The sequence below is a fragment of the Dryobates pubescens genome, chromosome 18 (assembly GCF_014839835.1).
Source record: "Dryobates pubescens isolate bDryPub1 chromosome 18, bDryPub1.pri, whole genome shotgun sequence".
NCBI lineage: Eukaryota > Metazoa > Chordata > Aves > Piciformes > Picidae > Dryobates > Dryobates pubescens.
This window is the reverse complement of record NC_071629.1, coordinates 14,452,340-14,478,898: the sequence shown is the minus strand read 5'-3', so window position 1 is coordinate 14,478,898 and position 26,559 is coordinate 14,452,340. Positions and strand designations below refer to the sequence as shown.

Sequence of the window (26,559 nt, the reverse complement as noted above, 5' to 3'; positions counted from 1 at the left end):
TTCCTTCCCTGCTTTCTTTGCTTTTATAACAAATCTGAAGAAAAATGATGAAAACTAGTCACATAAATACCACTGTCTGAAGACAGGAGTTAAATGTGAAAATAATTTCAAGTGAGCCAATTTAAAGTAACTAATATATGAAAATTATGGCCTGCTCTCCTTTACAGTGGCTGCTTTCACAAACACCCTGTAAAATCAATTATTAACACTCAGTAGACTTTGGTAAAAGAAAAATCAATGTATTATTCCGAAATTCCAACCCACAAACAAGCAACACTTACCAGAATTCCACTGACCAGAGCCACTTCAAACATCGTTGGCCCCAGATTAAATACTAAAGCACTAAGAACAAAACTGATGCCTCTCGTTCCTCTGTCAATGGTTTTTGACAGAGCTCCAGTTTGCCTACTTAGATGGAAGGCCAAATCCAGGTTATGAAGGTGCAGGAAAACATTCTTTGCTATCCTTCTGATTGAATTTTGAGCTACTTTCCCAAATACTGCATTTCTAGCTTCATTAAATAATGCTGCCCCAGCTCTTGAGATACCATCTGAAAAAAAGATGAAGAAGTTTACAAAATGAAAATAATTAGATCTCCAACTTCCCTTCATGCATGAAATTACACTAGACTCATTCTTTATATATTTTCAACCTTTTTAGTCAAAGGTAATCTATACTTAATTGGTCCAAACCTTTCTGCTATTTTTCATTTCTAAACCATTGTGCAGACATTCTAAATCAGTTTCTTTTGCAGCTGGTTCTAAGAAAGGAGGGGAATTATAATCAAGAATCATTTCTGTAAGTATGATTTCATTTTTTAATTGGAATACCACAAGCAAGGTCACAGAACATTAGAGACAGACATAACACAGAAGTGACTATGAAATAACCATCCTAGATGCTTGGGTCAGAACTCTGCCATCCCACAACCTTACAGCAGAACATCAACCCTCGCCAAGTGATTTGGGAATGCCACTTACAGCCAACAAGAACAGCAGTTGCCACTGTTGCCACTGTATTTGGTGCAGCCTCGAGATTCAGAATGTTTCCAGATATTTGGTTGAGGTTGTCTACTGCGTATTTAAACATGAAGGGGACCAATATATTCATGGCCTAAAAGCAGGAGCACACCAGTTAGTTCATATGCATTAAACCACTTAAGTAGCATGCCTGTTTTTTTCTGAAATTCTCTCCTGTTACATTAATTCTGAACCACTTAGTGCAGGTGGGATGGCTCTTTTGATTTCCAGCATGATATTCCCCATACTATTAAGTCTTTACCCCTGGGACTGCAGGGTTAGTTTCTGTCTCTCGCAGGCTCCTTTTAAATACTAGTTTCTATCCTGAACAAATGGTATGCTGCAAAGGCACTTAAACTGAGGCTGAGCACACAGCACAGCAATGGCAAGACCAGGAAGATTACACACGACACACACTCTCAATGCTGCCAAATGATGTTACAGTGGCTTGCTCTGGGTGATACTGGCTATACTTAGTAGGAAGAGCTACTGCTACAAAAGAAATAGAAGTCATCTACATAAGTCAAGGGAGGGGTTTCTGCCCCTCTGCTGAGACCTCACTTGCAGTGCTGGGGCCAGCTCTGGAGGCCACAGCAATGACGGGAGGGCTGGAAGCCCTCTGCTGTGAGGCCAGGCTGACACAAGTGGGGTTGTTCAGCCTGGAGAAGAGAAGGCTCTGGGGAGACCTTCTGGTGGCCTTTCAGGACTTAAAGGTAGCTGATAAGCTAGAAGGGGACAGACCTTTGAGCACGACCTGTTGTGACAGGACAAGGGGTAACGTTTTAACCTAAAAGAGATTCAGACTGGAAGGGAGATTTTTTTTTTTTTTTGACTCAGAGAGGTAAGGATCAGGTTGCCCAGAGATGTGGTAGATGATCCAACCATTCCAGGCCAGGTTGTTTGGAGCTCTGAGCTACCTGCTCTAGTTACAGATGTCCCTGCTGACTGCAAGGGGCTGGACTAGACAAACTTTAAAGGTCCCTTCCAACCTAAAGCTTTCTGTACATCTATGACAATGGTTACACTGAGTCAGTTGGGATGTATTAAATCAAAGCTCTAGTGAAGCCAAAGAAGTTAATCCATCCTTTGTCTCCTCTGTTAGTACATTCATATTTAAATGATGCTTTCCATTTGCAACATCTCTAGATACAGTAACTTAATGTCTACATTAACCCCAACACTTGGCACAGCAACACAAGAGCCTTTCCATACAGCTGACATGACACTACAAAGGTATTAAAGTCATATCCACAACCTAACACATCACTGGATGTATATGTAAGAGCATCAAAACCCAAATGCATCTCCTCTAACCATGGAGTCTCCTCTATATGCAAAAAGCAAGACAGCTCTTGATGTAAATGGAGCAACTTTAGCATGTTTAGTTTCCACAATACTAGCATGAGAAAATACTGAAAAAAATCTTAAAGAAAGCAAAAAATTCTTACATCTTTTTAATGCTCACTTGTAACATCACTCATTCATACAAGTATTTACTGTCAAACTTCACATAATTAATAGAATTCATTAATTCAAATTGCTTCTGTGAAAATGTGAAAATAAGATCTACAATCTTACAATCACAGCAGATGTTAAAAATACTTCAGTCAGCTGACATTGCTTAAAGTTGTTTTATTGTGGTTTTCTTTTTCATTTTCTCAATATCCGGAGAAAAAAAATCATGGGTAGATGACAAATTATGTTACATGTGAAGAAACAAAAAACTGAAACAGATTGACAAAGGTATTTCAGCTCCCTGCACCAAATGGTTTGTGTAGCCATTTAGATCTCAATTGTGCTTAGGGACGTCTGGCAGAGCTGAAAACCTGTTGAAAAAACCTGTAAATTAACAAGATAAAACTAAGGTCACCCTCTCCCTTCTCCAGCATAATCAAGAACTCCCACTCTCCCTGCCATGTCAGAGAAATTCAAGTTTTGGGTGGCATTTTGTTCTTTATAATTAAGAATAATAGCAGAAGGGTTGGACTAGATAACCCTCAGAGGTCCTTCCAAGCCGCACCACGCTGGGGTTCTGTAAATATGCTGCCATGCGAGTTACAGTGATGACCAACAGGACAAAGGGCAGGTTTTCCTGGGAGAGGCTACTCAATGGAAAATAGAAAGTACTGTAATGCAGATCATCTCCATTTGCTGCAGATTCTCACAAATCCCTCTGCAGGGATTTCACTCTTCAGCAGACTATGCCACACCACAGGTAGTTTAGAAATAGAACTACAGAGATATTTTAAAGTCCATTTAAAGAAAAGGGATGTATTCTTTAAACTGCAGCTCCCCACTTGCAATTAATTTAACTGGTAAGAGCCTACAAGTTTGCAGAAATTTCTTCTTCTATGTCAATATAATTCTACCCAATAGAGTTTTAAAGGAAATTTAAAGCCTTGTCTCAGGTTATAGTTGTTCTGACTCCTGGAGGGTTAAAGCCTGAATAAGAACAAGGCAGCAAGGATTGCATTTCATTATCAATCAAGACAGTCTGCTTTCCAGTCATTTCCAAAAGAAAGTTAATCTGACAAAGTTTATAGCAAGAGAGATGAGGAGCCATTATTAGAAACAGCCCTTTCCCCACTTGATTTAAGGCAATGAGATCACGTTCACATTAATGGAAACAGAGTTTCAGCCTTGTACCAAAACTCACAGCTACCTGCAGCCCTGTTTTGTTGGCGCAGACCAAAAAGCTTTAAGTGCACCTAGGTAGGCTATGACAAGCCTCCATGCCTTATACAATATAGCTATATTCTCCCTCCTCTTTCTCAAAACTTGCTAGAGACTCCCATTAAAAACATCCTTTTAAATATGAATTTGTACATCTTCAATTTGTAATTTCAAATGAAGAGCTTGTCCTTGGCCAGTTCATTGCAAGTAAATACAGAACCCATGAAGCCATCCCAACTCAACTGCCCACATTTAACAGCACATTACACTGTAAATGCATCACACAAATAATTGTCTTTTTTAAACATGACTGCACTGTTTTAAGATGATAACACATCATCAGCTCTATTCCCTTCGGGGACTACACACTTTCAAGGCAAACAGGCTTACCTTCCATTTCACTCTTCCCAATATTTCTTGTTTAATAAAGATGATGAATTACTGTCAGGCTGAGCTCTGACCAGATAAAACTGGTCTGCAGTGAACTCCTCTTCTGTCAATAATTCAAGGAGAAACACTGACATGAAGAAGACTGAATTTACATCTGGACTAATATAAATGTACACATCCAACAACTCTGTTTGTGGTAATATAAACAGAAAGCTCCATCCCTCGCAGAGGTAAGGCTGCTAAAGAACTATAAAAATGTGATTCCAAAGAGGAAAGAAGCATCTGGCTCCATGCCTTTTTGAACTGAAAGAGGAGCTGAAACGTACATTCCCCCAGTGTGACAAAAAAACAAATTGAAAATACTTTTCACCTGAAACTTCACAAAAGGGTAACAATTTCTAAACGTTTCTTGTAATTATTTAACTCCACCAGTCCACAAAGGGCTGAAACATCAAGCCCATGGGCAGATACTTAACTGATCACACCGGTAACATTATCTTTGTGTGCAGACCAAATCTTCTATACAGCACTTGTGTCTTGCCTCCTCAGCCAAATAATTTCTTCTCCCGAAACTTGAGAGATTTAGCAGTCAGTAGAAATGCACAGCCTGAAAGATTTCTCTGGCTCATGTGCTTGGTCTGTGATAAAGAGGCCAGCAACCATTAAAGACTGACAGAGGTGACAAGTGAACTTTGTCATAGTGATGTGTTTATCCCAGCTTCTCAGAAGCCCAAGGACTTTTTCCTCTTGTGCCACAGAGTAAAAAAGGTAAGAAATAGAAAAGAAGGTTTTACTACACCTACCCCAGCAGAGAACACAAAAAACAGGAGAGGGAATGTGGAAAAAGAAATAGCAGGTACACAGAACCTGAGCAGACTAATCTGTGTCTGAAAACAGAGTTAATGCTTTCTGTACTCGTCTCACCTGTCTTCCTGTTGCATCTTTCAGATCACACACACCTAGGTAAGCTATAAATATTTAAGGTAAAAATTTAAAGCTTGTCATAATACAACAAATCTTCCAAAGGGGAAAAAAAAACCCACCTCACTAGCCTGAGAGCAGACTCCATCCTGTCAGCTCGTAGTCATAAAAGCCAGACAAACAGCTCACTTTGAAGGCTAACAATACTACCAGTGGTTATATGTAGACAAAAAGGAACCAAAAATCACAATAATTTGTTCAATGACAGTCAACTGGGCCCCACAAAAGCAGTCAAGACAGATTGTAACTGCAGGCTCCTCAGTAGCTGCACACAAGCTGGCTTTTGTTTTGGAACTGAATTTTACTGAACCAGAAGATTTAAAGAGACAAATTATTTCTCAAGCAGCAGGACGAGGAGCTATGCTCTCCAGGGTTTTTGTGTTTTGTTGGTAAGCCAAATCAAAGTGGGTATAAACTCCTCATTTTTTTCCTGTGGCTGAGGATTTCATAACCTACCTCTCCACTATGATTCCTCTGGAGTATTCTTAGACTAAAACTGAAGCCATCCTGCAGCCTCTGTCTCAGAGAATCACCATTTGGAATTTTTATAACAGAGAGGTATAAAACCTCACCAAACACTTTTGCCAAACTCAGAAGAAAATGGCCAAAATGATTCTATGAAAAGGCTTACAAAAGCATTTCTTATAGGGGAAGTGACTAGTAGCAGGCATCATGAACATACAGTTCCCCATGTGAAACCCCTACAAACAAGCAGCCTTTAAACAAAATCCATAATGAGGATTTAAATCCTTCAGATGCAGACAAGTTCATAGCACACAAAGAAATGAGGCCAAGACTGCAGTGAGGAGAAAAGACATACTAGCATTCATGTGCTGACACAACTACACAGCAGAGAAACTTGAACAAACTGCTTGTGTGGTCTATAGAGTACATTGTAATTAACCTCACAAGCAGTCAGAACAAAAGAGTTCCAAAAGGGATAATGAGGAAACTGCACAGGATTATACATGGTCTAGGCAAGCTACAGGTAAACTAATTTGTATTTCATTTTCTCGAGGACAAAGTGACCTTTTGTTTGCTCTGGAAGAAAAACAGATGTTCAGGGCTCAAAGATATGACACAAGTACTACAGCTCTGTAAGAAGCTACTGCATGTCAGTCATGCCACAATAACTACATGCATATTTTATAGGAGGAAAAGAAGAAAATTTACCCCACAAAGGAAGAGAGGGCAGAGCTCAGGTGATGAGGGTTAACTTCTGCAACTGCAGTTATTACAGAGGTTTGAGTTCTAACACAACTTTGTTACAACACACAGAGCACAAAAAGAACATTAGCAAAGGATAGCTAGAAGACATGGGTGAATTTTTTCACCCCAGTCAGTTATATATTCTGTAGAGAACTTGCTGTGTGTTTTCCCAATGAAATCCTTGTTTTTCCAAACAAACACACTCACAAAACACTTCTGCTTTAACAGGCATATCCTAAAACCTGGGCAAAGCTCAACAGCTTTTCTGCTCTGCTGATGAGAATCTCCTCTGGACATCAGGGCTTCCAGGCTGCCTTGTACAGAATCTGAAGTATGAAATTTAGGAGAACACTTAAGAGATCCAAACACTCAGTGGCTTCCTCAAAAAGCAACTAAGTGTCTGATTTTTTTGATCAGGGGAAACCTCTCTCTCCTCTCTATTACACCAAACAGAGCTCCTTCCAAGAGTCAGGCACCCTGGCCATTAATTGTGTTTACATTACACCCTAGAAAGCTTCTGGAAACAGTAACAGATTTCCTAAAAGCAAAGTACAATGTTGCCATATGTAGGATTAGATTCTGGATTTACAAGCTCCATCCTATTCATACAACCCTCTGAACCAGCAAAGTGAGGGTAGTGCAGAAGAGAAAAAGAGAAAAAAATACAAACAACCAAACACTTCAAACTTATTTCAAAATTGCCTTCAGAATATTATAAATATTACTAAGAAGAGGCTTTAAAAAGAAGTGAGTTAGATATATCCACCTGGTAAATGAGGTGCTCTTAAGTATACAGCAAAAAAGCTCAACAAGCCAAGCTGATAATCAGTTAAATATTATGGCAAGAACAACTGCAGAGTATGCAAGACAAAATGCTCCTGGCACCTGCATTTTGAGCAGATGGTTTCCCAGGTAGTTAAGTCTGATGGAAAGCACTGCTCTATTTTGCACAGGCATCTAAAAAGTTTACTTGTAGAGACATGTCATATTCTGCATATCATTACCTGCATTATCAGCAATGTCCTGACCCACAGTACCAGCTAGCACCTGATAGACTGCTCATGAGAAAGAGCTGCAGACCATAAGACTGGCCTTTCCCCTTCAGCTTGAAGACAGGAGAACATTTCTTCTCCAAGTACACTTAACACCTACATAGCTGAAATTTGCTGCTTCTCCCTTTTTCATAACATGGCAGTGCTGCTGAATGCTAGCAAGTTGCTAGTACGACTAACTTAAGTGCTAAACTCATTGCTAAGTGGTACCTGCTTTAGCTCATCCCAGCATGATACTAACATTAGCTTTATGTTTGGTAAAAATTGCTATACTTAGAAGCAATCCAGTTGAGCCTTATGTCTAAATGAAATTTACTCCTCAGTGTCTTCCATTTGAATATTTCTTTTCTTTCAAAAGCAATTTTTTTTTTGCACAAAGTTAATATTTGCTCTTCTGAACTATTCCTACAAGGTTTGGACAAAATTCGAATGATGTCCTCAATTAATCTATGGAAAGCAACAGTGTAAGAGGTCCTTTCACACCACGAAGCAAAGGTAAGAGTAACACTCCATTTCACAATCAAAAGACTACAGGAAAAATCATTTGAATGAAAGCACAGTTGAATATAAAAAAAATCAGTTATAGAGCTTCTTTCACATCAGGACACCGGAGGAGTCCCTGAAACAACAGAAATTCCACTGTCATCTCACAGAGAAATACCAAGGAAACACTGGAGCTCAAATCTCCTTTTCCATAGCACAGCAAGAGTTATGAGTAGGCATCACCACACTGCTTGAGCTCAGAGTTGAGAATGGGCACAGAGGTTTGAAGAAATCTTCTTTTGACAGATACAGCACCACGCAAGGAGAAGATCTGTAAGCAGCCTTCAACTTACATTTCCCATAACGTAGGATGTAAATGATTAATTGGCAAAGGAAAATCCCGGACTATGCTGATGTGAGCAATAGAAATTGCCCCAGAGGTCCCCTCCAACCCTTACTTTTCTGTGAAATAAAGATTCTGGTCATCATGAAGATAGTCATGATGATGGGTCCAGAGAAGAGGTCTTATGAGGAACTGCTGAGGGAACTGGGGTTGTTTAGCCTGAGCAAAGGAGGCTGAGGGAAGACCTTCTCACCCTCTACAACTCCCTGAAAGAAGGCTGTAGCAAGGGCAGGGTTCATCTCTTCTCCCAAGTAACAAGTGACAGGACAAGAGGAAATGGCTCCAAGTTGCACCAGGGGAGGTTTAGGTTGGATATCAGAAGAAACTTCTTCACTCTAAGGGTTCTCTGGATCACTCAAACACTTCCATGCCTGGAAGTGTTTAAAAGACACAGAGATGTGGTACTGAGGTTCATAGTTTCACACCAGACTTGGTAGGTAAATAGTAGTTTGATGACCTTAAAGGTCTTTCCAACCAAAACAATTCTGTGATCATCACCTCCTGAACCAGGCACACACACATCACATGCATATACATCCCAGTAAAATTCCCAAGTTAATATTTCTATTCCTATATGCTCCTCATACAGCAAACAGACATCTTAAGATTGCAAAAGCCCTCAAATAATAAAAAGTAAAATTATTCCCTGTAGGAACTAGCACATACAATGAAACATCTGCTCTTACCTTTGCACCTGCTAAGAACCCCAGCGATATGGCTACTCTGGCTCGCAGGTCTGGTCTGTCTTTGGGCCACACATATGACAACATTGCTCTGATAATCTTTTTGGCATCTATCTCTTTCAGCTATTGGAAAAAGCAGACAAAACCATCACATTATAAAGAGACCCCAGGGGGTAAAGTAACAGTATAAACAAGAAGGAATTTTATACATTGTGATCACTTCTGTATTTTATTAGCTAGGCAACAGACACTTGACAATGTTTGAGACTAGGGCTGCATGTTAAAATTTCCAGTGGTAAGTTTGGAGGTTTGTACCCACAATACACTGTTCGAACAGATGAATTGCTCTTCTTTCACATGGCCTCATGAGTGCAAGTACAGCTAGCTCTAAGTGGAATACAGAGACTGCCACAATTCACCAGAGCTGAAATGCTTCACACAACAAATAAACTGACCCTCCTTTTTTGTCTTCTCAAGGGCTGGGGGTTTCTTCTTTGGAAGCTGTTTTAACACCACATGGAAACAACAGGAGGGAAAATGTAAAAAAATAATTCATGAAGTAACAAAAAAGAAAATGAGGCAAGAAGGAAGTCTGAAAGGCCTGCAATAAATGTAAGTAGTTTGGAGAACATTCAGTGAGTCACAATAGAATTTAGTGTATATATACACACACACGTAAGTGTGCATATATGCATGCATGTATATATTTATATCTACACACACTTAGAACTGAATATAAATCTCTGCCTAGATAATTTGGTTGTACTACTACAAATGTAAGCATTTCCAACAACCACTGTCACAGCTTTTTAGTCATAACCTTTGCAGAGAGCTGAAAAATGCTCTCATTCTGCACATGTCTTTGAGGGTGTGTTTTCAGGACCCCAAAGCAGAGTCTTTCAATGGGTGCTGAGTAATGTTATGACTATCAGCAATAAAACTTTCTGGAAGCTGTGTTAAGGCCATTAATATCACCACTTTATTTAACAGAATGGGCCCTGAATTTGGGTAATCAGACTTCACAAAACAGATGTACATGCCCACATATAGGCTTCACTAATTATGTCAAACTCTAATGACTCCCTCAAATATTTCTTCAAATTCCCTCTCCAAACCTCAAATTTCACTCTAAAGACCACAATTCAATGAATGAGTCTTTTTGAGAAATATTAGGGGGGTTGAGTTGGGGTTCTGGGTATTTTTTGGGGGAGGGTTCATCTAGAGATTTTAATTTGTATTTTACTTGGAGGAGGTGTGGGCGTTTTGGTGGTTGTATTTTTCACAGAAATATAGGTTATTTTACAGGGGGATAGACATCTGTATCACTTACACTTCAGATCTATTCCACCAAACTTCTAAATATATTCTCTGAAACCTAACTATACTACCCAATAGAGAATAACAGCACAAGTATCAACAACTCATTTTTCTGCCTTGGCTACCCTGAGGTGAACTTGAAAGACAGAAAGGTTATCTAAAGCTGAAGGGAGGGCAGCAAATAGCAGCTAATCTCTCGATTTCAGGCACTGTTTTGTAGTCAAGAGGGGGAGGGAGACAAAAAAAAGTTAGTCCACACAATTTAAAGATGACTTTTCATTACAGAAGTCAATAGAAATGAGGAGTTTTACAATGTATTTTAATGCTTTCCTCACTAGATTGTGCACTTTAAATACTCCCTCCTTGACTTTGAGGATAAAACAAATTAAAATAGAAAGTCTCTGTTAAGGTCAGACTGCTGAGGCAACCAGGGAAGCCAATCCCATAAATGCAAGCTCTTAAAAGCACCACAAAATTCAACTCAGTGTCTCTGGTCATAGCTTCAAACAAAAACCAAAGGGTAAGAGATACTGCATTTTGTCAACAACTGCCCATGTACTGGAGGATTATACAGTGCAAGCACATTACAGACAACTCTTAAAAATGGATGTATGGAAGATTTGTAAGTGAAGAGAATGCACAACTGTTTGTGTTGTGTCCCACTCATTCAGGAGATGGAGGTACCTGCTGCAGCATATACATGAATCTTTCTCTTTGAGCCAAGGATATGAATAAATAGCAGTTCAAACATTTGGAAAGTATCTTTGATCACCACTTACAGGTTAAAAGGGAGTTAAAAAAACAAGTAAAGGTATCGCATTAGTACAAAAGGTACCAGTGCAACCAGAGCATTCTAATTACAGGTTGCTATTGGCTAGTCAGACCTTGCACAGAAAAAAGCTGTTAAAAAAAGAACAAAATACACTGGCTGCAAACAAGGAGTCTATTTCCGTTTCTTCATGGCTCTGAACAGTGACAGAAGTAAATGTGTTCAGAAAAAAAGGCAGAAGGCAGCCAGTCATTTGCCAAAGGCCTTGCAAAGGAACAAGAAGAAATATCAAAGGAGATGCAAAATGCACACATATTACATCAAAGTTTACCATGAAATAAATGTTACTGTTGTACAGAAACATGAGTTGAAAATGGTTTAAATATGCAAGTGGCAACATTAAGAATTAAAATGAGCAATCTAGTTCATGGATTCAGGCCCTTTTTGATTCTCTCTGGTATATAAAAAGGTTAAGAGATGCATTTATTTCACCTCCTTTTAAGTGGCACTACGGTTTTATATTTTCTTCCAAGGCCTATTTCTACAGGAATGACAGGAATGAAGAGAAAAGTATTATAGATCTAATATAACAGGGAGCAAAGAGGAAAAGCCTTTTCTTCTTTTTGAATGCAGCATGTTCTTAAAACACACTACCACATACTGAAGAGTGTTTGTAAAGGAGCGAGCATTGACCATCTTCCTGTCCCCACTTCACCCATCCCATCCAGGTTCTGAACCTTTTAAAAGGGGGGGGGGGGGGAAGAAAGTCATCATTCCTCTTCACATTGAGCATTGCAAAGCATTCACTGGGCTGACCCTGGCTTTATGGATAAAGCCTATGCCAGGATGATGAGCTATCAGAAGCATGATGGAAGAAAATGGTAGTTTGACTTGCATTTAAGCTGTCATTGCTGATGAAGAAAAAAAGACCTAGTTCTGGCTCCCTGTGTCCTCACTCACAAAGCAGTAGCATCCTCTGTATTGTGCTAGCACAAACTGTCTTACATCTGCTCGAGGTTATTCTCCAAACCACTGACAGCTTGCTTCCTCCCTTGCGTATTCCTCCCTTTGCAGCACTCAATTGCAGTCCCAGCCCATTTCTCACACCACCTCTGGAGCTCAGGAAATACCTTGATGAACCAAGTCAGTTTATGAAATATGAAGAAAACTCTTTGGTGTTTGCTGCAGGGTTTTGTCTCAGACAAATATACAAACTCAGCAGCAGGAGAAAAAGCAGGGCTGGGAACAGAATTTACTGTATTTTAATAGCAGGAGATATTTGGATTATTTCAGCTCAAGATATGCAGCTTGCCACAAGTGAAAGCAGCAGGACTTTAGGAAGGGGTGTCCCCACCATTTGGACATGCTCATTTGCATATAGATCACTCCACACTAGCTCATTACCTGACTATAGAGGGACTTATGTATCAATCCACCAAGGTGAGGAAGAAGGCAAGATTTATTTATTTCTTCAGTTGAATTATTAGCTTAAATAAATGCCAAATGAGGGCTTTAATTTTCCTTCCAAACATTGGGGGAAAAAGTAGTTAGCCTTCTGTCTTTGTGCCACAGAAGGCAAGCAATGAGTAGCAAACTAAACAGCCACTGAGTGAAATGGTGGTAGGGGAAGGCTAATTATTAGGGCTCCATTGTGACAAATTGTCTGCTTAGCCACAAGTCAGGCATCAGAGTTTTCATTCCTGTCTGTTCTGTGTACAAAAGACTAACACACACACGCAACCCCCCACCGGAACAAACAAAAACAAACCAACCAACCAACCAACCACAAAGGTGGCAAAGAAAAATACTGTTTTCAGTTGCAGTGTTCAGCATATCAGCCACTGCTGCAAGTAAAAATTATTTTGTGAAAAAGCAGATGTGTAAGCTTCTCTCAAGTTACTGGTGAGATGAGGATAATGCACCCTTCTTCCTCTGTGTTTATACTTAGCATTCACTTCTACAACCACTGAAGCTGCTGTAAAAGGCAATTTAAAACATCAGCCCCAAAGTCAGTTTCCAGAATGAATGAGCTGGTTTGTCAAAAAAAATCTGGACGAGAGAAAGGTGTAACACAGCTGACACACACAGCACCTGCAGTGCTCCTAAAAGCATAATCCTGGGCGGGGGGGAAAAATCTTATGTGGTAAATTGAGTGCCAATACTTTTACACACTGACTACAAGTGTGTGTTTCAGACTTCCTTCTCTTCATTTTTGCTGAGGACTTTATGGCTTTTGCACCCAACATTTTACTCTTTGGTTTGTTTTTTGTTACCTCATCTATTGCTGCTTCCTCCTGGACCACCCCTAAGAGCTGTTATTTCAGTTACACAACAGCCTTAACTGACAATGTGCTCTATTAACAACATTACTCCATTTCTTGGAATCAAAAAGTCAGGGGATTGGCAAACACAGGAATAGCTTCAAGAAATGAGTGAACAGGGAATGCCACTGGAATATTTACACTGCCTAGCAGAATAAAAATTCCAGCTGGCATCAAAATTTCTGGCTAACCTACTCTTAGTGAGTTTCAGTGTCAGGGAGCATCCATTGTTCCTTAACATTACTAGCATTTCAGTAAACAGAATCCTTCATTTCCTTTCTGACCAGAGAAAATACTGAAAATTAATTTTTTGAGTGGGTCCAGAGAATGGCAACAAAGCTGGTAAAGGGTCTAGAGCACAAGGCTTATGAAGAGCAGCTAAGGGAACCGGAGTCATTCAGCCTGAAGAAAAGGAAGCTGAGGGGAGACACACTAAGCTCTCTGCAACTCCCTGAAAGAAGGCTGAAGCCAGGTGGGTGTTGGTCTCTTCTCCAAGCAGCAGGTGATAAGACGTGTCAGGGTCTGGACTCAGCTGCCTAGAGAAATGGCTGAATCATCACCCTTGGGGGTATTTAAAAGCCATGTAGATGTGGGGCTGAGCGGCATGGTTTAGCAATGGGCTTGGTAGTGTTGGGTTAATGGTTGGACTCAATGATCTTAAAGGTCTTTGCCAACCATGAAAAAGAAATAATTAAAAAATCTAGCATAAGGCAGACCAGTAATAAATACTTTTCAATAGATTAGCTGAAGCACTTCAGCACAGTTATTACAACCTTTTGGCGATTTAAGGGCTAGTAAGCCGACATCCACAATTAAGCAGTAACCACTTCACTACAGCATTCACATAACTACCAAGAACAGTTACTCACAAGTTATTGCTTGGGGTCTTCAGCATTCTTTTGGGAGGAAGGAGGAGCAGCTGATGACATTTTTTATTTAAAAAGCAAAAGCAATTAAGCAGTATTTTTACCCCTTCCTTTGGATCCGTGTGAAGGCCTCCACCTGCATGACCGTGCCAACACGTTCTCTTTTCTATCAGCTGCCAAGTCGGGAGGATCTGTGGGAAAATGAGAATTCAATTTGCAAGAACCTCAGGTAACATGCATGGAAAAGCCAAGAGAAGAACGAACTACTGGTCTGTTTTCCCTCCTCCCTCATTCTCCAACTGTATCAGCTTGCTTTAAAAAAAGGTATTAACTCTCTCTAGAAACCTTGCCCTGGTTAAGGAAACATTAGTAAGAAAAGCACTAGCAGGATAGTAAGTCTAGCAGGATAGTCAAGAGAATATTCCAAGCAGCCAGGAGGGAAAGATAACAGAGCCTTAAATATTTCAGTCAGAAGGACATGTAACAAGCTGAAAAGTGGACTTAAGAACATAGTAAAGAAGTTATCTTGTTTTGGGTGGAAGAGACCCTTATGATTGTTGAGTCTAACCATTAACCCAGCACTGTCAGGTCACCACTAAAGCACATCCCTAAGCACCACATCTATACTGCTTTTAAATCCCTCTATGAACAGAGACTCCACCACTGCCCTGGGCAGCCTGGTCCAGGGCTTGACAACTCTTTCAGGAAAGAAATTCTTCCTAATGTCCAATGTAAACCTCCCCTGGCATTTATTATTGCTGTTAAGAACACCACAGAATCATTTAGGAAGTTTCTACCTTCCACTCTCCCTCTGCATTCCCTACACTGTGTCTATGACTCCATAAACAGTAAAAATTGCATCTTCCTTATGTTTAAACCAGTGTTAAGGCAAGCAGACCTGACAGGAGTAAGAGCCTGACATCCTGGCCCTCAGAATGAGAACAAATTTCCATGGTTTCTTGAGATCCACAACCTCAGCAAAAGTTTGAAGTAATAGAGCCCCAGCTGCTCAAAGAAAACTTGCAGCTTTCCATGCACTGGTATTTTCTATGCCTGACAACAGGAATCTAAGTATCAAGACATAAACTCTACATTTTTAAGAAGCCTTCTTTATAAGTTACTATACTGTCATTACTTTCTAGAGATTCTTGAAGAGAGTACAAGTCTAAAGCTTCTTACTAAAGCTATTTCTTTTTCTAGAGCCACAAATATAATTTGCTGCACTCCAAAAGTGTAAATAGTGACATTTCAAAACCCCTGCAGACTAAACTAAAAGATGCTCCATGAGCTTGAGTTTCATCTATATTGCAAGTAGAAACAAAACCAATTTTACATACCTCTGAAGCCTCTAATAATGGCCTTGAATGGTCTCCCCCTAGACTATGCCATGATTTTTGCTTGCAGATTGGTGCAATCTACAGAATAAAAAGGGAGGGGGAAAAAAGTGAAATGGAGTCATGCAGAACATGCACTGCATATTCAGAGGATATTCATCTGGTTTATATTAACAAGTGTAACAAGAAAACAAGGCAGGTGGCTTTTTTCTTTCACAACTGACCACAGAAGAAGAAAAATGTTGGGGAGCAGCTGTAAAATAAATTACATTCAACCATCAAATATGCTAAACAGCAATGAACCTTTCCCTCCCCTGAATCCCCCCTCCCATCAGATTTCATTTCTTTTGTACCATGAAAGCCCAAAGTTTTCCCTTTCTTCTCATTTTCCTTTTCTACCAGGTTGTCTTCTGACTTCTTTCAAATATCCTTTTGTGCTGTTTCTCATTATTACATATTATTCTTGTGCTTATAGGTTCTGCCATTTCCAATTTCTCCTAGCTCAGCTCATGCCATGCTTGTCTCATAGACCAAAAAGCCAATCAAAGCTACAGCTCCTGAGAAGCACTGGTACTACTGGAAATAAGAGCATGTCTGACTACGAGTTTTAGGTAGGCAGCACACAAGACACCCAATATTCACATATTCATCAATGCATCTTTCATAGTTATACCAAAAATGTATTACTCAGCACTGGTGAGGCCACATTTTCAGCAGTGTGCTCAGGTTTGGCACCCTCTCTACAAGAAAGGCATTGAGGTACTGGAGTGTTTCCAGAGAAGGGCAACCAAGCTGGTCAAGGGTCTAGAGCGGCTGAGGGAACTGAGGTTGTTCAGCCTGGAGGCTCAGGGAAGACCTTCTGCCTCTCTACAACCACATGAAAGGAGGTTGGAGCCACATGAACACTGGTCTCTTCTCCCAAGAAACAAGAACCAGGACAAGAAGAAACGGCCTCAAGTCACACCAGAGGAAATTTAGGTTAGAGATTAGAAGCAACTTCTTCACTGGCAAGGTTCTCAAACCCAAGAACAAGCTCCCTGGAGAGGTGGGTGAATCCCCATCCCTAGAGGCATTTATTTAAAAGATGCAGAGACGTGGTGCTTGAGGGACATGGCTTAGCACAGAATTAGTACAATTAGATAATGGTAGGACTCAATGGTCTGAAAGGTCTTTTCCAACTGAAATGATCCTGTGATTCTATTTTATTTATATACATACAATAATCATAGAATTGTTTCAAATGGAAAAGACCTCTACAATCATCAAGTCCAACTTGCAACCCAACACCACCATGGACATTAAACCATGTCTCAAAGTGCCATGTGTACACATTTTTTTAACCTCTCCATCAACAGTGACTCCACCACCTCCCTGGGCAGCCAGTTCCAATGCCTGACCACTCTTCCAGGAAAGAAATTTTTCCTAATATCCAATATGAACACTGCCAGGCATCAACTGTAGCATCCTTTAAATGTTACACTGGAAGCAACTGATGTTCCAGAAGGGTATCAAAGGGTCATTTATTTTCCTGAGCTGGCAGCATTTCCTGAGTGGCGAAACAGGGCCCTCTCTTTTGGTCAGCAATGTTGGTGTCACATCATCTTTGACACATTCGATATTAAATCTTTTACTGCCCTGTTGCAGTAATAACCATACACCTCACACTAGAAAAAAGTCACTACCATACAGCAAAAGAGTGAGAGCTGCTCATCAGCCTGAGGCAAAGGACAAATGTCAGAAGAAAGAGGGGGAAGAAAAAGGGAAAAAACCACAACCAAAAAAAACCCTAACTACTTCACCATAAGAAAGGGTATTTGTAACCTTGACCAACAGCAGCACCATCAGGTTTTATACTCTGCCTTAAACATGCCTTTGCTCTAAGACACATGCTGTAAGGTGTAATTTAGTCAGTGATTTTAAAGACAGTTAAGATCATTTCCCCCCAAAACACCACATGGGACCTACTTATTTCAGACACTTCCATTGTATGACATTATCCAGACAAAGAGTAAACATCACAATAGCACTTTGTGGATCTAACTGGCCCAGGTGAATGGCCCTGATGCTTCCAAGATCTGGGTTGAAGGAAGGGGCTGCACTTCATTTTAGATACACTCATAACTTCCTTGTTTCAACTCAGCACAGAAGATTCCATCTAATATGCTCTCCATATGAAGAGTGAACATTTGATAAAGAGAAGGACATCAAGATGCCTCAGTAGATCCCAAGTTACTGCAAATTACTGTTATCATTACCAAGGCATGGCTATTTTGGATAAAGTTCCCACCAACATGCCAGACCAACAGTAAGCACTCCCATCAGTAATAACTATGGTGGCATCTTGGAAGCACCTAGAAGCCAACAACCAATTAAGTTGCACCACTAATCCAAAAGGCAGCAATGTCCGATTCAGCACTGCTCCAGCTGCTTCACCAGCCAGAGGCAGTATGGATTAAATCATGACAGTTTATAATTTATAGTGGAGACACAATCTAGGACATGTCCTACATTCACACCCATGAGACTGAGTTCCTGCCTCCTACAGCCTAGACCAGCCTAGATCCTCAGCATGTTTACTCCAGCATTTAAACCTCCTTAAATACATGATGCTGATAAAAGACTGTTAAGACACTATGTTCAAGAAAAGTTTCACAGGGTCATAGAATGTCTTCAGTTGGAAAGGACCCTTAAAGTTGATCTAGTGCAATCCTGCTGCAGTCAGCAGGGACATCTGCAACTAGAGCAGGTTGCTCAGAGCCACAAACAACCTGATCTGCAGTGGTTCCAGAGATGGGGCATCGACCACATCTCTGGGCAACCTGGGACAGGGTCTCATCACCCTCAGTGTAAAACATTTCTTCCTTCTCTCTAGTTTAAACCACCACCCCTTGTCCTGTCACAACAGGCCCTGATAAAAAGTCTGTCCCCAGCTTTCTGATCAGCCACCTTAAAGGTCACAAAAAGGTCTCCCTGGAGCCGTCTCTTCTCCAGGCTGAACAACTCCCACTCTCGCAGTCTGGCCTCACAGCAGAAAACTTCCAGGCCTCCCATCATTGCTGTAGCCTCCTCCCACTCCAACAAGTCCATGTCTCTCCTGTACTGAGGACTTCAGAGCTGCTATCCCAGCAATACAGGTCTCAGCAGAGCAGAAGGGCAGAATCTCCCCACTCCACCTGCTGCCCATAATGCTGTGGATGCAGCTCAGCAAGTTTAGGGGCTCACAACTCTGCTTTGGATTCTCTCATGACAACACAGCCGAACCTCTCCTGAGCAGCACCATTCCCTCCTGCTTGGCTTTGCAAGAAAAAAAACAACCCTCTTCAGTAATGTAAGAACTGAATTTCAAGTATTTAACTGGGAAAGCATCTTCTTGTTGTATATTCCTAGTACAGGGGAGTACACAACTGATGCTTCAACAGTTAATTACAGTCCTTCTACAGTGCACTCATGGGACATCATAAAAGTATTTCACTAGCCTCAGCAGAGTTAGATAATGGTTGGAGTCTCATCTTTAAGGTCTTTACCAACCAAAACAATTCTATGATTCTGTAATAGTTTGTATCCCTTGACCCCAGAGTTCACAAAGTTCTCTTCTGACTGACATATGAGACAAATGATGTGACAGAAACAACTTCTGTTGAAACACCAGCAGACCTCACCTCAATTACTCCATCAGATAGCCTACTCACTTGACTGAAGCTCTAAGCTGCTGCGGAGTCAAGAGATGAATGCCACAAAAAGATGAAAAGATTTGCACATGGCACACAGGAAAACTTGTTCCTACTTTCATTCTTGAGCCTGAAAGACTAGATGGAGGTTTCAGTCCTTTCCCAAGCTCCTGCTAAACACCAAGTGTTAGCAAAGAAATAATTAAAGAAGGTCAACAATTTACTTCACTGACAAGTCCTCCAGCCATCATAGTATTACTAGCAAACTTGACCAAATCAGTGGGACTGAAGCTTACCCTGGCACATCCTGTGGACAGACTTGGGACTCCCAATTTTCCTCACTGTAACCCTTTCTCAATAAATTTAAGACTACAAAGGCGAGGCGTACTTAAGCTTTATTGCAACAGAGAAAAGCAGCAGGTTATTGCTTTAAAGGAGCAAGTGGCAATTTGTGCTGATTTCTGAATTTAAGAAATGATGCAGGCAACTTCAATTCTGGCATTTCCCAACTTCTAACTGCCTGGCTCCGCACCGTTATGTTCTTTTAATGTATTTTTGGATATGATTCTAAATACTCTAAATGATGAAACAGATGTCTAGTACTGATTGCACATCAAAGTCATATTGCTAAAGTGTCATGACTGTTGGTAGTGGTTTAAATACTCCAAGTGCAAACACACAACAGGGATTAAACACATTTGCACAAGGTCAAATCCACAGTTAGAAGCTTCTCTCTGGAGTTACATGCTATTCCAGACTTCCTTCGCCAATCTAACGGGGATGGTTTTTCAAACCAACTGGTACAGAAAACAAAACTGAAGGTAGGATTCAAGTATCTGTGCAGTATCTGAGTCCCACCATTAAGTTTGCTGAGTTTGCAAGGTGAGAAAATAAAAGATGAGGAGAAAAGAGCAGAGGAAGATGAGACAAAAGATAAGAATATTTTGATATGAATGTAGACTAAAGTGTCACCAAAAAGAACAGTATAAGTTTAAGTGGAGGTATGCTTAATTATGGCCAACATGCAATTGCTCTGCACACATACCCAGAGAAATGAAACCAAGGAGGTTAACAAAAACCCCTTAAGGGGTTTCCCCTGCAACATCTTACTAATATACCCTCATATTTGGCTTGTTTTGGTGAAACACATCTCCATGGCAGAATGGAAAACCCACACAACATCGCATCAGGCACCCCAATGTACAACCAGCAGCTCCCACTACTGCTTACACTGTGCCCCAAGTGACTTTCAGATCAATTTTCCGCATTTCCATCTGTTCGACTTCGTTGCAACAGTTTTCAGTGTTGTTATATGTCCATTTTATAGACAGATATATGGGATTGCTGACCTGCTCAGCAGCAATAATCCCTCCAGAAAGGCAGTTTGAAAACTCAAGGAATTTCAAATTCCCCCTTACAAAGCATTTATCTGTCAGTAAAGACTGTTGACTAATGGAGCTGGTTGATTAATAGCTGCCATGCATCAAGCTGCTCAACTACACCAAAGTCTGGAGAAGAAGCTTTAGCAATGCATGTGAACATGTGAAATGATGAACAGTAAATATCAGTGTAATTTTACAGAACACACTGGGCTTCAGGTTTAAAGAAACAAACCCCCCCAATAGACAAAATGTAAATAAATTTAATTTTAAAAACCTGAAACTTCTCTTACAACCTTCCAGAGCAAGGGATACTATTAAATTATGCAGAACAACACACTCCTTATCATGTCATGTAGCAGCTGGAAGGGCAAGATAATGCAAGGGGCAAAAAAATAGTATCTTCTATTTTTCACTGCTACACTTAAAATAACGTACCAAGTCCTGGTCTCTACAACTACCAAAGTTCTCTCTGAAAGAAGCCCCTCACTGCATTTCTTGACTTATACAGATCCCTACTAAAATAAATATCCTTTAACTAAAGATAAAGCTGTTGGACCTTTTCAGTCAATATTGCTATTTTCCTTCAATTTAAGTTTCAGATCTAACAGAATTTGCCATTGTTTTTATTTTGGAGGTAGGGAAAAAACCAACTCCTAGAAAAAAAGAAAAACTTCTGTTATTTTATCATCATCTTATTTCTATGTTTTTCTAAATTCTACCATATAAGCCCCAGCCAACCTGCCACCAGAAAAGACATTAGGAAAAAATTCTTCCCCATGAGGGTGGTGAGGCACTGGAACACATTGCCCAGAGAAGTTGTGGAAGCTCCAGCCCTAGGAGCGTTCAAAGCCAAGTTTTGACACGCTGAGCCCCTGCCTGCTCCAACCGCAGGAGGGTGAACTGACAGACATGTGCTGATGGAAACACAAGCTGATCTTAGTATCAAGCAATGGAGTCTGATAACTGATCCATAATATTTATGGCATCTGTTTTTCCCCTCCATAAATTTAACTGTTTTCCTCTCCAGGATACAAGTGTTACACGTCTTGTTAGTCAGAAAAGCAAGATTAATCAAAGCTACCGAAGAATGTGTGTGAGGAAAGAACGATGTAGATCTGCAATGCAATAGCACTCAAACAACTCTGCTATATTTGAATGTCATTGTACTAAGTATCATAGAAAATACATATATTGTATTGTAATACAATTAAGCTTACAATTAATTGTAAACTTAAAAAAACCCCAACATACAGCCAACACAAAACAGTGAAGATGGGGGAATCAAGTACTCCAGGGATGCAAAGTAGAGTAGCAGAGGTGTAGTTCCATCCATAAAAGCCCAGATGTGATTGTACAGTTGATTTCACTCACACCAGTGATTTTACCACAGCAGTCAGCAGCACTGTGTTGCTGGTAAAACCATGTCACGTCAGGTGCACCCTCCCAGGAAGGCTCTTGCTGCTTAGGAACTCTTTAGGGAACACACAGCATATAAAGGTGACTATCTGGATTTCACAAGAGGCTAGGTCCTGCCAGTCTCCCACTAATTAAGAGGTGGGATCATGGGCCCTTATTTAATATTTACTGCTCTTGGTTATATTCAACCAACTAGTGCAAAATGTACCCATATCTCATACCTAAAATAGAGCAATAAAGGCAATATAAGAGCTTCCCCCCACACTAAAAAAATATATACTAAGATATGTTATCACACAGTAGCCTGGAAGTTTCCTAAGAACACCACCATTCATCAAACCTTATTCCTAGATAACTGACAAACATGCAGCTTAGGACCTAGACAAACAAGTGGAAGCTGATTTTTTAAATTCAAAATCAAGCATTTCTTCAATGTTTTAATATACAGAAAAGCTTTCAGAGTAAGCCCATTAAAAATATTTAGCTTCATTAATATACAAATGTAGCCGAATAATTTAAGTGGGAAAAAAAAATAGATTTCACATATTTGCTTCCCAGAAGGATTTTTTTCAATGTTGAATTACCTAATTTTTAACTTCAACAGCTAATCCCTCTAAAATAGAACCTGCTGAAGTGCCTAGCCAACTTCTGACAGTCATTTCTATTGCTGCAGGCATAGTATTTTTTTTAACTAGCCAAAGAAAAAAGAAACTGAAATCACAGGTCTGCATTTTCCTCTATCAGCAAATGTCATTAAACATTTTAAGAAAAATAAATCATATCAACCAGTCCCAGAATGTTGAAGGCTATTACAAACAAAACCTCCAGAACACCAAGTTTGAGCTTCCTGCTCAACAAATAAATTTGTACAACACACTCAGATTAAAATGTGGTGCCTGTTTGCCATAATGGAGCAAAGTTTTTATTTAACAAAGTGTAAGATCTTGCTTGTGTACTTAATGAATTCTAATTTTCATCCAACAGAGCTTGACGCAGAAGTGAAAGTAAAAATTAATCACCAGACCATTAAAAAATAAATGCATCATTTCTAACCAGAAATGCCTAGAAACTAAAAGACCAAAGAGATGAATACATATATACACTACAGACATGGTATTAGCAATTTTAGCCGAGAAAATCTAGTGCAAATCAATTTAGCAGCATGTGGCAATTAAAACTTGTCAGCGAGGCTTAATATTTCTCATATGAAAATAAAACCATTCAGAACACAACCAGGATTATAATTAATACCTCTCTGCATCATCACAATAGTGCTGTTTATTCACTAACATCTGAAATATGTTTTCAGGTACACTGGACAGCACTGAGCATTCAGATATATTTTTAAGCATCCAATCACACAGGAGCTTCTTTTTTTTCTAACACCCTCCAAAATGCACTACTTCAGTCCTGTTCATCTCATGTACTACAGAATACGAACTTGACTGCAGTCTGTGACAGAATTCTGTCTGGCAGGGGAAACTAAACAAGGCAGGTGGCAATGAAAGCTAGTCAAAAACTGCGGTACTCCATCAGGAAATAAAAGGTTACTATAAAACAGAAATGAAAGCTATCTGACAGTTTATGGAAAGTTCGTTCCCTCAATCTTTGACACACAATTCCTTCACAGGCTTTGAAAAGTGCTCATCATAGAATCATTAAAGCTGGAAAAAAACCCTCTAAGATCAAGGCTAACCACCAACCCAACACCACCATGGACATTAAACCAGGTCACAAAGTCCCATGTCCACACATTTCTTTGACACCTCCAGAGACAGTGACTCCACCACCTCTCCAGGCAGCCTGTTCCAATGCCTGGAAAGAAATTTTTCCTAATATCCAATCTAAACCTTCCCTGGTGCAACTTCAAGACATTTCTTATTGTCCTATCAACTTGTTACTTGGGAGAAGAGACCAACATCCACCTCACTACAGCCTCCTTTCACATGGATCACAGTTTTGAGATATGTACTCAATTCCTTACTTGTAACCAAACAATCATTCCTGAGAACATGTTACAGCCGTCTGCTGCTGACAAAGAATTCCAATCTCCTTTCCCTACATAACATCAAAATTAGCTGTCACCATAAGTCATCCTCTGTATAAGCGTTCAGCATCCGTTCAGAGGCATTGTTTCTTCCATGCTTGTCCACACATGGTCGAGCAAATGCTCGAACGCACAGAGACAGCTTGGTCACCTAAACATCACCACGACAGCGGAAGAGACAACCCTGAAGTTGTCTGGGCCCAAACTTGCCCGAGACTTTATCGGCCACGGCCAAACCGCTCTCCACAAACGCTCCAAAGACGGCCCCACGGCCACGGCCCCACGCAGCCCCTCTGCCAGGGACTCCCCTGCCTGGACCGGCCCCCAGGAGCAAAGCGGCAGCAACAGTCTCCCGACCCACACCGGGCCGATGCTGGGCAGCGACTGCTGGGCAGCGACTGCTGTCAACGGGACAAGGACGAAACAGGCCGTCCCCGAAGAACTCGAGGGGCAATACCGTGCGGCCGGCCGGCCGGCCACCCCTCCTCAACTCCTCCTCAGCCCCTCCTCAACGCCTCATCGCCCGCCCCCGGCGCCCTCCGCCACCCGCCCTCGGCCGGACCCTGCGTCCCCTGCGTCCCCGCGCACCTGGCCTCTTCCCGGGGCGCCGTGTGCCCGCTGCCGCCAGTTCCCCCCAAACCAGCCATGGGCACAGGCGGCGGCGGCCGCCGGAGGCCGCAACAGGGCGAGGGCGAGCAGCTGTCGCTTGCGAGAGGCGGCCGCCGCCAGGCTCCGCGGAGCCCCCAGCAGCGCCATGTCGGAAGGGCCGCGGAGCAGAGGATTGTGGGTGGGCGGCGGACTCGCGAGGCGGGGCGGGGCGGAACGGAGCGCTGCTCCCGCCCGGCCATCCTGAGGAGCAGGCGGGACACGTCGCCATGGCAGCGGCCGGCTCCGTACCCGGCGCCCGCTGGGACCCCTCCAGAGAGCCCTGGCCCTGCCGCCGGGGCCGTTTAGTCCGGCCGGTGGGCAGCAGCGAGGCTGCCCTCAGTCCTACCATGGTGCTCCGAGGGGACGAGTGCTTCCCTGCCGAGCTGGAGAGCGGCCAAACCCGTCCCGAGGTGTCACCCCCTCAGGAGGAGTTTTATGGTGACTGTACAGGTATAGGCATTCTCTGAGAGAAAACTGTTCAAAAGCAACGTGGGTAGCAGATGGAGGGAGTGAATTCTGCCCCTCTGCTGTGACCCTACCTGCAGTGCGGGGCCTAGCTCTGAAGTCTCAGGAGAGGAGAGACGTGGACCTGCAGGGAGTGGCTGGAGGAGGCCATAGCAATGACTGGAGGTCTGGAACTCTGCTGTGAGGCTCCAGGCTGAGAGACTTAGGGTTGTTCAGCCTGGAGAAGAGAAGGCTCCAGGGAGACCTTCTTGTGGCCTTTCAAAACTTGAAGGGGCTGATCAGAAAGCTGGGGGCAGACTTTTTATCAGGGTCTGTTGTGACAGGACAAGGGGTGATGGGTTTAAACTAAAAGGAGATTTAGACTAGAGAGAAGGAAGAAATGTTTTACACAGAGTGTGGTGAGACCCTGTCCCAGTTGTCACAAGATGTGGTAGAGGCCCCACCCCTGGAGCCACTGCAGTTCAGGTGGTTTGTGGCTCTGAGCAACCTGCTCTAGTTGCAGATAGAATCATAGAATCAATAAGGTTGGAAAAGAACTCAAAGATCATCAAGTCCAACCTGTCATCCAAGACCTCATGACTACTAGACCATGGCACCAAGTGCCACATCCAATCCCCTCTTGAACACTTCCAGGGACGGTGACTCCACCACCTCCCTGGGCAGCCCATTCCAATGGCTAACAACTCTCTCTGTGAAGAACTTTCTCCTCACCTCAAGTCTAAACTTCCCCTGGTGCAGACGTCCCTGCCAACTGCAGAGGGGTTGAACTAGGTGACCTTTAAAGGTTCCTTTCAACCCAAACTATTCTATGTCTCTATGAAAGATGGTGGCCCTCAAGCCTAAGCGACATAACTGCACGAATTGCTCAGCAGCTTTGCTGATACAGTGGTACTTTATAAAGTCTCTCTTGTTTAGCAGAGTCCTTCTTCCAAACTGGCAGTTAGTGCTCTCACACTTTCTCCACACACAGCCAGACACTGTTGTCATTGTCAAAGCAGAAGAGGGGCCTGAGTAGGCACACATCCCTCCCAGAAAATTTCATGAACCCCACAGAGCTGCTGCCCAGCAGTTTCCTGGGCTCGGGTGCAGACAGGCCTGGGCCTGCAGAGCCATGAGGGGAAGGTGTAATCCAGACAGCACGTGGCATGGCACATTTCCGCACAGAACTAGTTCTGCATTCCACACCTTTCCCAGGGTTAAACTCTGAGCTACCTGGCAGAACTCTGGGTAACACAGCTCACAGCTCAGCTGTAGTTCCTGTGAGAGCAGAATAACCCAGCAATAATACTGCTCCTAATTAAACACCAATTTAAGAAGATGGAGATCTGCCACGGATTGCATTTACAGCGGCCTATATACTCCCATCTGATTGGCATGCAGAGCCATGAGGAAGCTGTAACTCTGTGTGGCATTTTTAATCACATAAAGATTTC

General features: G+C 41.8%; 1 protein-coding gene across 1 annotated transcript in view; it reads right to left on the bottom strand.

Annotated features, from left to right (window-relative positions):
* Nucleotides 1-24,779, bottom strand: part of ABCB7 (ATP binding cassette subfamily B member 7) — a 40,853-nt gene extending 16,074 nt beyond the window's left edge. The window contains exons 1-6 of the mRNA XM_054169340.1: nucleotides 24,602-24,779; nucleotides 15,504-15,581; nucleotides 14,271-14,357; nucleotides 8,897-9,016; nucleotides 981-1,113; nucleotides 282-550 (exon numbers count right to left, since the gene is read on the bottom strand). Of these exons, the coding sequence (XP_054025315.1) occupies nucleotides 282-550; nucleotides 981-1,113; nucleotides 8,897-9,016; nucleotides 14,271-14,357; nucleotides 15,504-15,581; nucleotides 24,602-24,769 (855 nt within the window). The 5' untranslated portion in view covers nucleotides 24,770-24,779. The remainder of the gene's footprint in view (nucleotides 1-281; nucleotides 551-980; nucleotides 1,114-8,896; nucleotides 9,017-14,270; nucleotides 14,358-15,503; nucleotides 15,582-24,601) is intronic.
* Nucleotides 24,780-26,559: the final 1,780 nt, after the last annotated feature.